The following is a 12598-nucleotide window of genomic DNA, read 5'->3' on the forward strand; positions in this document are numbered from 1 at the left end:
GGTTCCAGACCGAGAGAGAGAGAGAGGGGAAAGAGAGGGCAAGGGTGCAAGTGAGCAGACCGGAAAGCGCACTCACATGGACACAGAAGATGTACTATGGAGCTCAATTTTACATCGGATTAGATTACAAGCCGTCTGGTGCCTCACTGTGGACACGATGGACTTTCATTGACTTTCTTTTTTCCCCTCACTGTACAGTACTGTGTGTGTGTAGGCACCAAGGCAAGAATGTCAAGTATGCACTGGAAAACAAGCTCGGGCCTCCTTTTCAGTTGGCTCGGGAGTAAGCCCTATTGGCTGAACGGTGAGATTACAGGGCACTAACAGACAAGGCATTCGTAGATGTTACATCTTTTTTTTAACTAGGCCATTATGTAAGACTATGCATTTGCTTGACCTCACTTCAAAAGATGTGCACTTCTTGGAACTTGGCTAAGCCGCTCTATAAAATTTAAGACATCTGCCGAAGGAACCGTTTTTATGAAAAGCATGGGCCAACTGTACTGTTTTGTATGTTTGTTAGGAACAGCTTGTTTCTATATATTAGACCGAAAAACTTCCCAGGGGACTATACGTGCTCCGGCCTGTTCATTTTGAAAGGCATACATACCGCTTTACTTCAAGAGAACAATGCTCTGTTTTAATTATCCAATTCACTAATTCAGAATAGCAGCAGTAAGTTGTTTGACTGTTTCAAAAGGAGTAAGCAAAGCCCAGTCTATATTGTAGTCCATTCGCATACACTGCCAATCCAAAAGCAACATTCTCAGCCAGTGCCGTCGCACAATTCAAGAATAAAATATGTGGCGTGTTTTAATCGTTCACCATTTACATGAAGGCCTTAGTTAGAGGGAGCACGGGGAGAAAGACAGCCCGAGAAGGTGAAAGGCCAGCAGCGGTTGTTAGGAGTTTGATTGTGCGAGACAGCGCCGTGGCGGGGGGTTGGCCTCTCAAGGTCGTACACCGTTTCAATCACATAGTGGAACGAGTGAGTGAGTGCAGGGCATAGCCACGGACAAAAACTCACTTCGGACCACCACGTCTTCCCACTTGGTAACACGTCTTTGAGAGCGGAAAGAGATTATTTGGTCCCCCCCACGCATTACCGTAGGGAACAGTGTGTCCCATTCATTATGTCAGAAAAGACCATGACAAGATTCAAATCACACTTGGGTTATTTTCAACATGTGAAAATGATAACCCAAAATCAACAACCTTCCAAGGTGATAACGTGCGACAGGATTCAAAAAGAGAAACTATAAAAGCTAACGTGCGATTTGGAGACCAAAGTGTGGATTATCTGCCTCCGCTGTTGCCAGAGAATCAAACAGCACATTTACTAATAGAAAGTATGGCGTGAGACACTGGAATGAATGGTCACCGGGACATCAGATCGAAATCAATTACACGTGGCCAGATGGCAGTGCAGCCGAGGCAAGACAACTCTTTCGAAATCAGATCCTGACCCTCATGAAATAAAAGCCCCGTAGGCTACTGGCTTAATCAATACTGGATTTACAGTATAAATTAGTTCCAGAAGTCAATATTGTTTATGAAAACTGCCATGTGTCAATTTTTTTAAAAAAATTAACAATAATGCAAAAATACTTGTGCTAGAACGATATGTTTTTTTTTTTTAAGGCCGATACCGAGACGATTATTAGTCATCAAGGAAACCGATAACCGGTATTTCAAGCCGATATTCATTTGCGATAAAAGAATATATTTGCTTCAAAATTTTTTAAAAAAAAGTTTTCTGTTCATTTTTAAAATATAAAGAATTGACAGCTTTGTTTAAAAAATATAACAAAAATTGCAGGGAGCTTCCAAGGTCAGCAGCATGTTAAGCTAAATTAAAAAAAAAACTAAGCAAGTAAATAGTTCCCTAAATTTTCTACTGTAAATAAAGTTTTCCAATATTTCAACATGATTTCTTAATTAATGTATTTATTTATTTTAAATAAAAAGTGGAGGGAGTTTCCAGTGTCCGCATCATTTTTATTAAGTTTTATTAAATTTAGATAAATGCATAAATGAAAAGTTCCCCGAATCTCACTGAGCAACAAATGCATGCGAAATGCAAATGTAGCTAATTTGGGGTTTTCGTCAGTGTTCATAAAATAAAAGGTTTCAAAAGTTCTTCACAGACAGTGAAAAACTGAATATGTTCGAAATGACTTTGCGACAAGTAAAAACTGTCAGTGAACATTTTACAAATCCTGATGAAAACCCTAAATTTGCTACGTTTTGTAAGTATTCACCGCTCAGTGAGATACCAGCTTTATCGGCCTCCAGATTCGTAAAAAGGCAGATGCCGATATTTGTCAAAATGCCAAATATCGACCAACAAAATACCCTCTCAATCACAACTCCACCAGCCATAGTTCATCTGCATCTTAGCAATGACAAGAGGCAGAGTTAGGTTTTTCCTGCAGGGTCGCTCATTTGCCTGGCAACGGGCCAAAAAGGACAAACTAACTTGAGACTAGAAAAGGCACAACGGAGGAGGAAGGGGGAAGTGGGATCCACCTGCCGCAGAAACTAAATACAGCACTGAGCTTCACACATCGTAGTTTTGGCTGAAGCTGCCCTGCCTCTTTATTTGGCCCTATTGAAGGCTGAAAAAAAAAAACACTCTTTGGAGTTGACCATGCAAATGTAAATGGCTATGAGGGAAATGTGTTTATTTTGGCTTAAGTGGTTTGACAGGCGTGAAATTCAAAAAGGCTGGTTCGGGACGACATACATTTTCTCCCCTTGGGTGTCAATAATGACATAGCTAACTATATTTTGGCGAAACCATTATTGTGTGTCCATTCTCACTTCCCTTCACTATGTGACATTCACACATACACGGCCCCCTTTTCACACAGTGGTCCCCACAGTGGGCGACTGGGGGGGCTACAGACAGATCCTCCCTCCGATATGACCTACTTTCCATTCAAGCCTGCCTTTCTTTGTTCGTACCGTGGCGGAGGAGGCTTCGGCTGCTTGTGGAACAAAGAGCGCAAGCAGCATTTGGAGCCTTCAAAACACGCTGACCCTGCCTGGATAAGCCACCCAAAAATGTGGCTTTACTTTGGCAGTCCTGGACCACTCCTGCTTTTTTAGTGAGGTTAGCCAACAGCAGGGGTGGGCACGCTCGGTCCGCGAGGTTTTGGATGTTTCCCTTCTCAAACACAGCTGATTTATGATCAGCCCATCAGCGAGCTCTGCGTAAGCCTGATAATGATCCTGTTAATTGGAATCAGCTTGTGTTGGAAGAGGGAAACCTCCAAAACCTGCCTCGAGGACCGAGTTTGCCCACCCGTGGCCTAGACTTTCTAAAGCAGAGGTGGGCAATCTCGGTCCTCGAGGGCCGGAGTCCTGCAGGTTTTAGAGGTTTCTCACTTAGCAACACAAGCTGATTCCAATCAGCAGGATCGTTATCAGGCTTATGCAGAGCTTGCTGATGAGCTGATCATATATCAGCTGTGTTGGAGAAGGGCAACATGCAAAACCTGCAGGACTCCGGCCCTCGATGCCCACCTCTGTTCTAAAGTCTCAGTATCTTTCTTTTTTTTTTTTTTCTCTGGAGAGCTCAGTATCGTTCATTCGGATAATTTTACTGATTTGACATGTCATCATTATTGCTCTCTCTTTTTTTTTTTTTTTTTTTGTATGTGGGTGAGTATGTGTCTGTGCGTGTGAGTGTGTATTCATTAATTCACCTAAAACCTATTAAAAAATCCCATACTGTTCACCTAAACCGAACACTTCCTGCCACAGTCGTGAGGCCGTCAGGAGACCCGAGGAAGGACCAAAGAAAAGGAAGGAAAGTGAAATCCAGCACCGACCAGACACCGATCAGTATCTTTCTCAAACTCTCAAAATCCTCAAAGATGCAGAAGTGGCCCATCGGAATACAGGCCTGAAACTGCCTCTGCCAAACAAGCAAAGGACTGGCTTTGGCTGGACTTACCAGTCAGCGAGAAAGCCTGCCATCTATACAAGGCTAATATAGGTCATCAATCATTATTATCATTCATAACTGGCCAATTTACATCTTCCCCAAAAAACTGAAATGGATCCAAAGTTGCCAACAAACCAGTAAGTTTAACTCTTTGACTGCCAAAAACGTTAAATAACGTTTAGTAAAATCCTATGGAGGAGTGCCAAAGACGTTAAAAGACGTTTTTTTTCCAAAACAGGTGAAACTAACCATTTTCTATTGTTGATTACTCAAAAACGGAATAAGGTAGAAACAAACTTTTTTTTTTCTGATGGAAGATGAGAGTCCAATCTTGTTTTGGCAGTATGTGTGTTTCCATAGTCCAAACACATAATTTTCTATGAACCTTGAAAGATCAGTCAAAATGCTTAAAATCGGCTGGCGCCCACGGCATCCCTTTTCTGAAAACGTCTGGCAGTCAAAGGGTTAAGACCAAATCTTGAGCAAACGAGATCACGCACAATTGCACAAAACAACTTCAGCAACGTGTTCGCGTCTTACCTGCATTTGTTCCACTGAACTGCTACTGGGCTCATCTCCCGACTCAGAGTCGTTGCGGAGCTCATTACCCGGTAGGTCACATTGCGGGGACGTCTCGTCACTGTCCGGACTTATGCTCTGGTTGCTCTCCTCCGTGTTCTCCATCAGTGTTGAATCACTGATAGGATTGTTGTTGGTCTTTGTAAGCACCAGTTCGACCACCACCTTGCAACGGTGGGGGCTTCCCAAATTCTGCAAAGCGTCCGGGGACAGCGCGCCGTGGTCCGAGGAAGGCGACGGCGTGGAGGAAGACGACGGACGCCCAAAGCTGGACATTTCTGGCTGCGGCCAGTTAAAGTTGTCATTCGGCGGCATGCAGATATCCAAAGCGGTCGGCGACGGGTGCCCAAAGCTGGACATTTTTGGCTGCGGCTGGATAATGTTCTCATTTGTCGGCGTGTAGATATCCAAAACGGACGGTTTGGCCTTCAAGGTGGGCTTCTGCACCTCTCGGACGTACGTGGCTGGCACGTAGAACGCCTTTGCGCCCTCGTCCTTCCTCACCTGCCACCAATCCTCATTAGTTTTCTTCACCAGGATGTAGCGCTCGCCCTGCCGGATGGTGACCGTCTTATCTTTTGCCTCGTACTCATAGTCATATTCCACTTCAACATAGACGTGACCCTGGGCAATAGAAAGCCCATCTCTATCCGCCATGGCTATCAGGACGAGCGTTTTTTTTTTTTGGGGGAGGGGGGTGTCGTTGCGCAGACCTCAGCTGCTCAGGGATCCAGGCCTGGAGGGCTCTTCATGTCTGACCAGGGATCTGCTGGGCTGTGGGAGATAACACAGCTTAATGTCAACAGCTACAATTTGACATAAAACATCCTTCCATCAATTATATGAACTGCTTACATTCATCAAGTTTAACCCTGGAGAACCCAAGAACCCTTTTCTTCTTTGGAAAATTATGAATTATACATTAAATGACTGCTATAAGTTCACTGAACACCAAAATATATGCTTTTTTCAATTTTAACTAGCTCAGAGTTGCTAATTTATCAAAATATATATATAAAACATACTCCTAGGCATTCTGCAACATGATATGAAATAGATTAACAAAAAAAAAACCACAATTTTACCAACTGATGGTTTGCTGAGAAGATACTTTTGTTTGGATTGATTTCGAGCTAAACAAAACAACATGTTGCCAGCCATCTTGTCACCACCACTCTGGCTCGTGTAAGTGCAATATTCATCCACTAGATGGCCCCATGCAGTGGCACTCTGGACTTTTGAAGTTCAATTTGTTAAAAAAAAAAAAAATGTTATTTGAGTAGCAGAATTTATAGGGGCCAAATTTGACCCCGTGGGTTCTCCAGGGTAAAAAAAAAAAAAAGGGACATTCAACTAAGGATGGGTAGAAAAATCACTTGACTTGATTTCCAGCTCAACAAAACAACATGTTGCCAGCCATCTTGTCACCGCCACTCTGGCTCATGTAAGTGCAATATTCATCCACTAGGTGGCCCCATGCAGGGGTCAGAAGTGGCACTCTGGACTTTTGAAGTTCAATTTGTAAAAAAAAATAAAATAATTGTTATTTGAGTAGCAGAATTGATAGGGGCCAAATTTGACCCCGTGGGTTCTCCAGGGTAAAAAAAAAAAAAAGGGACATTCAACTAAGGATGGGTAGAAAAATCACTTGACTTGATTTCCAGCTCAACAAAACAACATGTTGCCAGCCATCTTGTCACCGCCACTCTGGCTCATGTAAGTGCAATATTCATCCACTAGGTGGCCCCATGCAGGGGTCAGAAGTGGCACTCTGGACTTTTGAAGTTCAATTTGTAAAAAAAAAAAAAAAAATGTTATTTGAGTAGCAGAATTTATAGGGGCCAAATTTGACCCCGTGGGTTCTCCAGGGTAAAAAAAAAAAAAAGGGACATTCAACTAAGGATGGGTAGAAAAATCACTTGACTTGATTTCCAGCTCAACAAAACAACATGTTGCCAGCCATCTTGTCACCGCCACTCTGGCTCATGTAAGTGCAATATTCATCCACTAGGTGGCCCCATGCAGGGGTCAGAAGTGGCACTCTGGACTTTTGAAGTTCAATTTGTAAAAAAAAATAAAATAATTGTTATTTGAGTAGCAGAATTGATAGGGGCCAAATTTGACCCCGTGGGTTCTCCAGGGTAAAAAAAAAAAAAAGGGACATTCAACTAAGGATGGGTAGAAAAATCACTTGACTTGATTTCCAGCTCAACAAAACAACATGTTGCCAGCCATCTTGTCACCGCCACTCTGGCTCATGTAAGTGCAATATTCATCCACTAGGTGGCCCCATGCAGGGGTCAGAAGTGGCACTCTGGACTTTTGAAGTTCAATTTGTAAAAAAAAAAAAAAAAATGTTATTTGAGTAGCAGAATTTATAGGGGCCAAATTTGACCCCGTGGGTTCTCCAGGGTAAAAAAAAAAAAAAGGGACATTCAACTAAGGATGGGTAGAAAAATCACTTGACTTGATTTCCAGCTCAACAAAACAACATGTTGCCAGCCATCTTGTCACCGCCACTCTGGCTCATGTAAGTGCAATATTCATCCACTAGGTGGCCCCATGCAGGGGTCAGAAGTGGCACTCTGGACTTTTGAAGTTCAATTTGTAAAAAAAAAAAAAAAAATGTTATTTGAGTAGCAGAATTTATAGGGGCCAAATTTGACCCCGTGGGTTCTCCAGGGTAAAAAAAAAAAAAAGGGACATTCAACTAAGGATGGGTAGAAAAATCACTTGACTTGATTTCCAGCTCAACAAAACAACATGTTGCCAGCCATCTTGTCACCGCCACTCTGGCTCATGTAAGTGCAATATTCATCCACTAGGTGGCCCCATGCAGGGGTCAGAAGTGGCACTCTGGACTTTTGAAGTTCAATTTGTAAAAAAAAATAAAATAATTGTTATTTGAGTAGCAGAATTGATAGGGGCCAAATTTGACCCCGTGGGTTCTCCAGGGTAAAAAAAAAAAAAAGGGACATTCAACTAAGGATGGGTAGAAAAATCACTTGACTTGATTTCCAGCTCAACAAAACAACATGTTGCCAGCCATCTTGTCACCGCCACTCTGGCTCATGTAAGTGCAATATTCATCCACTAGGTGGCCCCATGCAGGGGTCAGAAGTGGCACTCTGGACTTTTGAAGTTCAATTTGTAAAAAAAAAAAAAATTGTTATTTGAGTAGCAGAATTTATAGGGGCCAAATTTGACCCCGTGGGTTCTCCAGGGTTAAAAAAAAAAAAGGACATTCAACTAAGGATGGGTAGAAAAATCACTTGACTTTCTTGAAATATTGTGTGCATCCTGTTCTTGCCACTACTGAAGCACACGTATCAGCTTCCGAACAAACATATTGTGCATTAGGCAGAGAGGTCTGAATTCAGACACCGCAGTCTATGGTGATTGCTTTGGTAACCGATACAACAGCTAAGGACATCTAGCCTGGTATACGATCCCCCAGTGGGGCAACTAATTGTGATGCCTGCATGGCTCTTTGGAGAGCGGAATTCCTGCATCGACGGCGTCATCCAAAAATAACAGTTTGTGTGCCATCATGTGTCCCCGCTGTGCAATTTCACACAATGAGGCTCATAAAACCCAGACATTTATGTCATAACAGATCCAAGACGGAGCGGAAGTCTGTGGACAGGCGACAGGAGGCCGGTGGTTGTTCAACCTGCAAGAGAGTATTGCTTTTGTCAGTTAACCCGATAACTACTTGGGCACTCCCCGCAGTCGAACGGCAGCTCGTGAAGTCACTGCACCAACTCAGATCCGATTCTCCCTTCCGCCTCCCTAAAATAGCAGCCACTAAGGACTGACATCCTTGATGTGGAGGCAGCCAAAGCAGGTGCTCTTCAGTGAGGCGTGAGAACATGCCGCTGAATCTATAATTGTGGGGGGGGGGGAAGCCTCATGCGGAGGAAAATGCGCAGACACGCCGAAGCGCAGACCGACAGCCTAACACCAAGAATAGATCTACATTGTGTGGGGGGGGGGGCGTCTGGGCTTTCAATGGTTCAAGACTATGAGCAACGCTCGCGGCGTTACGTAACAACCGGGCTGTAAGTGTACGGCTTTCGGTAGTCATACATGCGCCGGTGAACTCTCTCAAGGAACAGTGGCGGTCTGATGAGCTGAATGAATGCGTGTTAGGCGGATCCTCACGTAACCCTGTCCTAGCGTCATAGGCAGCCCCCACAAAGTGATATTAAGAAGGTTTTCTCCTAGAACAGCGCCATTGGCATACAACAGATCAAACTTCACGGTGATATGCAAATGTCAAGATGCTAGTTTGAGTGACGATAGCATTATCGGTCCTCTCCTCGTCACACCGTAAATCAAATAAGACTGACACAAACTGCCAAACTGCTACGGTGTCCATTTCCGCAGCGCCTGGAAGACAAATACCAGGATTGTGTGGGAAAATTAATCCCTGTCAACAAATAATGTAATGTAGACGTTAAGGGATGCTCGGCATAATGGGGATTTAACAAAAATCTGTAGGGGGGGGGGGGGGGGGGGGACAAGTCTTGCTGTCTTTGTATTTCCTTGTACAGCACATTGTTAAGCTGATCCGCTTGCTGAGAAGTTGAAGTGCCTTTAAAAAGGGGACGTATTATGGAACGTTTGTGTCTCCAGAGTGCCTGTCTGTCCATTAACTATGAAATTGAACAGCCAAGTAAATATTTTTGTTTTGTTCCTATTTCTGAAAATATGAAGTTGTTCTGCACTTTGCGCCTTACTGTTGAAGCAAACAGCTCGGCCGCGCCAACAACACTTCCCGCTGTGGCGAAAGAGTCGGGAAAAACGTCGGAAAAACGGGTCAGTCTAAGGTATGCCGGTTTATGAACCAGTTTAGGGTGCAGGATGAGGGCCCATTTAAAGCATCATGGCACCAGAATATATTAGTGAGCTTTTAAATCTGTAGACCAAAAAAAGACTGCTAATAAAACATTATTGGCTGTTCCAGACTCCAAGTTAAAACTATGGGTGATCGAACCTTTTCAAGTTAAGGTTCCTAGACTCCGGAAACAGCCGCCCAAATATGGAGTCTTTAACATCTTTAAGTCGCTTTTAAAGACTCATTTCTATGACCAGTTGTTTGATTGCTTTTATGTGTATGTATATTTAAGATCGCCTTCACACTATAACCTCACGGCTCTTTTTATTCATTTATTTGTGTTGACTTCTCACTGAGGTCGTTCCTAGCACTCCGACTTCTTGTGTTAAGTGAAAACTTTATATTGCCTATGTTTTTTGTTTTTTTTAGAACACAGATTTGTGGTGGAAGTGGAAGTCAAACTCAAACATTTCTTGACAATAATATAAAATATGTGACCTCACTAGTCTAAACATGACATTTTGATTAATATTACATTTTTGGAATGTGAGTTATCCATCTCAAGGGGAAAAATGCATAAATACGTCTTTGGGACACTTAAAACATTACAAATAGAACGTATTTATACGTTTTTGGGGGCAAATGAGTAATAGGGGGAAGTCAACCCCGCCCCCCAAAAAATTCTTGACAATAATATGTTCTATGCAGCCCCACTAGTGTAAATATGGTATTTTGGTTAATATTGTGTTAGTGGAATATGAGGTGAGCAGCAAAATCCAGCAGTTTTTAATCAATATCAAAAGGCGGCCATTTTGCCACTTGCTGTCGACTGAAGATGACATCACCGTTACACAGGGCTCAGGCAACGGCCAATCACAGCTCATCTGTTTTCTGAGGCTGACCTGTGATTGGTTGTTACCTGAGACCTGAGCAACCGCGATGTCCTTTTCATTCGACAGCAGGTGGCAAAATGGCCGCCTTTTGATATTGATTAAAAACTGCTGGATTTTGCTGCTCGCCTCATATTCCACTAACACAATGTTAACCAAAATACCATATTTACACTAGTGGGGCTGCATAGAACATATAATTGTCAAGAATTTTTTGGGGGGTTGACTTCCCCTATTACTCATTTGCCCCCAAAAACATATAAATACGTTCTATTTTTAATGTTTTAAGTGTCCCAAAGACGTATTTATGCATTTTTTTTATGCTAAAGCATACAGAAGGCTTTGACTGCAACTGCAAAGAACGGTTGAAGAAATTGTAGTTATTACACAAACGGCCAGCAGGTGACAGCAGATCATAGAAAATGAACCAGGCCATGTTGAAAAAAACCCTGTTACTCTTTCTAAATAGATTTGTGAATAATGAGGAAACTTAGCAATATTCTAATGCTAATTGTTGCAAAATGGAAACAGATAGAAAGGTATATTATTGTAAAGTATTGTTGCATGATGTGTTTTTTTTCCCGTTGCTGCTCCATGTGTATTAAAATAGATGGGATTTAATGTTTGCAGTTACCGTTGAATGTGTTGATTTCCGTTACGTCTAGGTTTGATCACATTGTATGTAATCTTCAAGCTAGCTGACTTAAGTTAAGACAATATTTTATAGTTTGACTATACACTCTATGTTTAAAGTCCTTGTGTTTTGTGTCAGTTTTACAACAAACTTCCACCAGAAGTGGAAAACAGTTTGAATGAAGCAAGCATGCTTTGCGTCTTCTTTTAATTTTTCCAAAGCGATATTACTGCATATAGCCTCATTTATTGACACGAAGAGAGTGAAAACAGATGCTAAAGAATACTTTAAATAGTTTATTAAGTTTAAATGTGTTAAAAGCGTCTGGGAGGTGTAAACGTGTAGCAGGTGCCAGGTGGGTCTGGAACATGTCCCTGACGAGGGGCCAAAGGACATACAAACAAAATAGACATCTAAACTTGTGCCTGTAGATTACATTACACACAAAAAACTGCAGCACAGAACACTTGTGGCATGCATTTAAAACAAAAATAATATCAGGCGAGGGGGGTGAGAACTAGAGAAAAACAGGTCTTCTTCAACACTGGGATCCCAACCTGTGCCATTGTCTGCACAACATTTGCTGCTCGGTTTGTGTGGCGGCATAAACACCGAGGGGACTCGGACAGCCTTTTGTCCCTGTGCTTCATTCAAAACAGATGTGGCAACCAGAGCAGCATCCACACCAACATGTGTTGCAGCAGCTGCATTTCAGTCCATCTCTGCTGGTTAATCAGAGCATATTATGCAAAAAAAATGGTTTCTTTCTGTGAAGAAATTGGAGGGGGGGGTCTTCAATTTAAGGGGGTCTGTGAGTACCAGGTGATGAAGGCCTGAGACGATTGACAGTGATGATGTGGGGGGGCCAACGGCTTGGAGAAAGGGGCAGGGGTCGCCTCCAGCCCGACAACAGACAGCAGGATACGGCACAAAGAAGTTTAATCCATGTTTTTTTTTTTTTTTCGCCTAACAAAGGCCACCAAGTCGACATACCCGGAGGCGAGGGCAGTCGAAGAAGAAGCAGCACCCCGAATGGGCAACCAACGGCCAAACACGCCGCGACGTAACCGCCTCAAAAACGAGGCGCGTGCCACTCACGTTAACGCCATCCCCGGCTATTGTTAACTTCACGCGTCAATTATTTACCGTTTTAACATTCGATACAGTGGTTATGCGGTCGTTACCTACCGTGACAATTTCGAGGGGGCTCACGCTTGGACAAAGCACGGCAGGTTCACCGAGATAACGCACAACCTGCAACAGCGAACACAGCAACAAAGTAACTCCACACACAAGCCAACGACGACTCGAATTCTCCTCAACAACAAAATGACTAGTACTAACCTTGCAAAACGCAAAAGACGTCTCTTTGTGGTCGTAAATTGTGAATGTCGACGAAGTTTTTCTTCCTAATTTAATATGGACAGCTCCAAATTAGTCCGCAGTGTATCTCCAGGCTTTTCGGTCTATTCACAATCCCCCGCCTCGCTTGAAATCTAACAAGACAAATGTAGCGCCGCCGACCATATCCGGTCATGACTTTCACAATAAGTTGGTCGAAAGGCGCACCCGTGATTATAAATAATAAAGAAAATACACCATAAGGTACAATTAAAAAAATACTTACCTCTACTAGTACCACGGTGATTCTTTTGTAATAGAGGGAACCTTGTGTACCACTACTGGAAGTAACATGTCACTAA

General features: G+C 42.9%; 1 protein-coding gene across 8 annotated transcripts in view; it reads right to left on the bottom strand.

Annotated features, from left to right (window-relative positions):
- LOC144040594 (rho GTPase-activating protein 12-like) overlaps nt 1–12382 on the bottom strand; it is a 42933-nt gene extending 30551 nt beyond the window's left edge. For 7 of the 8 annotated variants that reach the window (XM_077554923.1, XM_077554919.1, XM_077554922.1 and 4 more), the window contains exons 1-3: nt 12240–12382; nt 12084–12149; nt 4493–5305 (exon numbers count right to left, since the gene is read on the bottom strand). In XM_077554923.1, coding sequence (XP_077411049.1) covers nt 4493–5188 — 696 coding nt within the window. In that variant the 5' untranslated portion in view covers nt 5189–5305; nt 12084–12149; nt 12240–12382. The remainder of the gene's footprint in view (nt 1–4492; nt 5306–12083; nt 12150–12239) is intronic. The other variant, XM_077554920.1, reaches the window with a different exon arrangement.
- Nucleotides 12383–12598: the final 216 nt, after the last annotated feature.

Source organism: Vanacampus margaritifer, chromosome 20 (assembly GCF_051991255.1).
Source record: "Vanacampus margaritifer isolate UIUO_Vmar chromosome 20, RoL_Vmar_1.0, whole genome shotgun sequence".
Classification (NCBI taxonomy): domain Eukaryota; kingdom Metazoa; phylum Chordata; class Actinopteri; order Syngnathiformes; family Syngnathidae; genus Vanacampus; species Vanacampus margaritifer.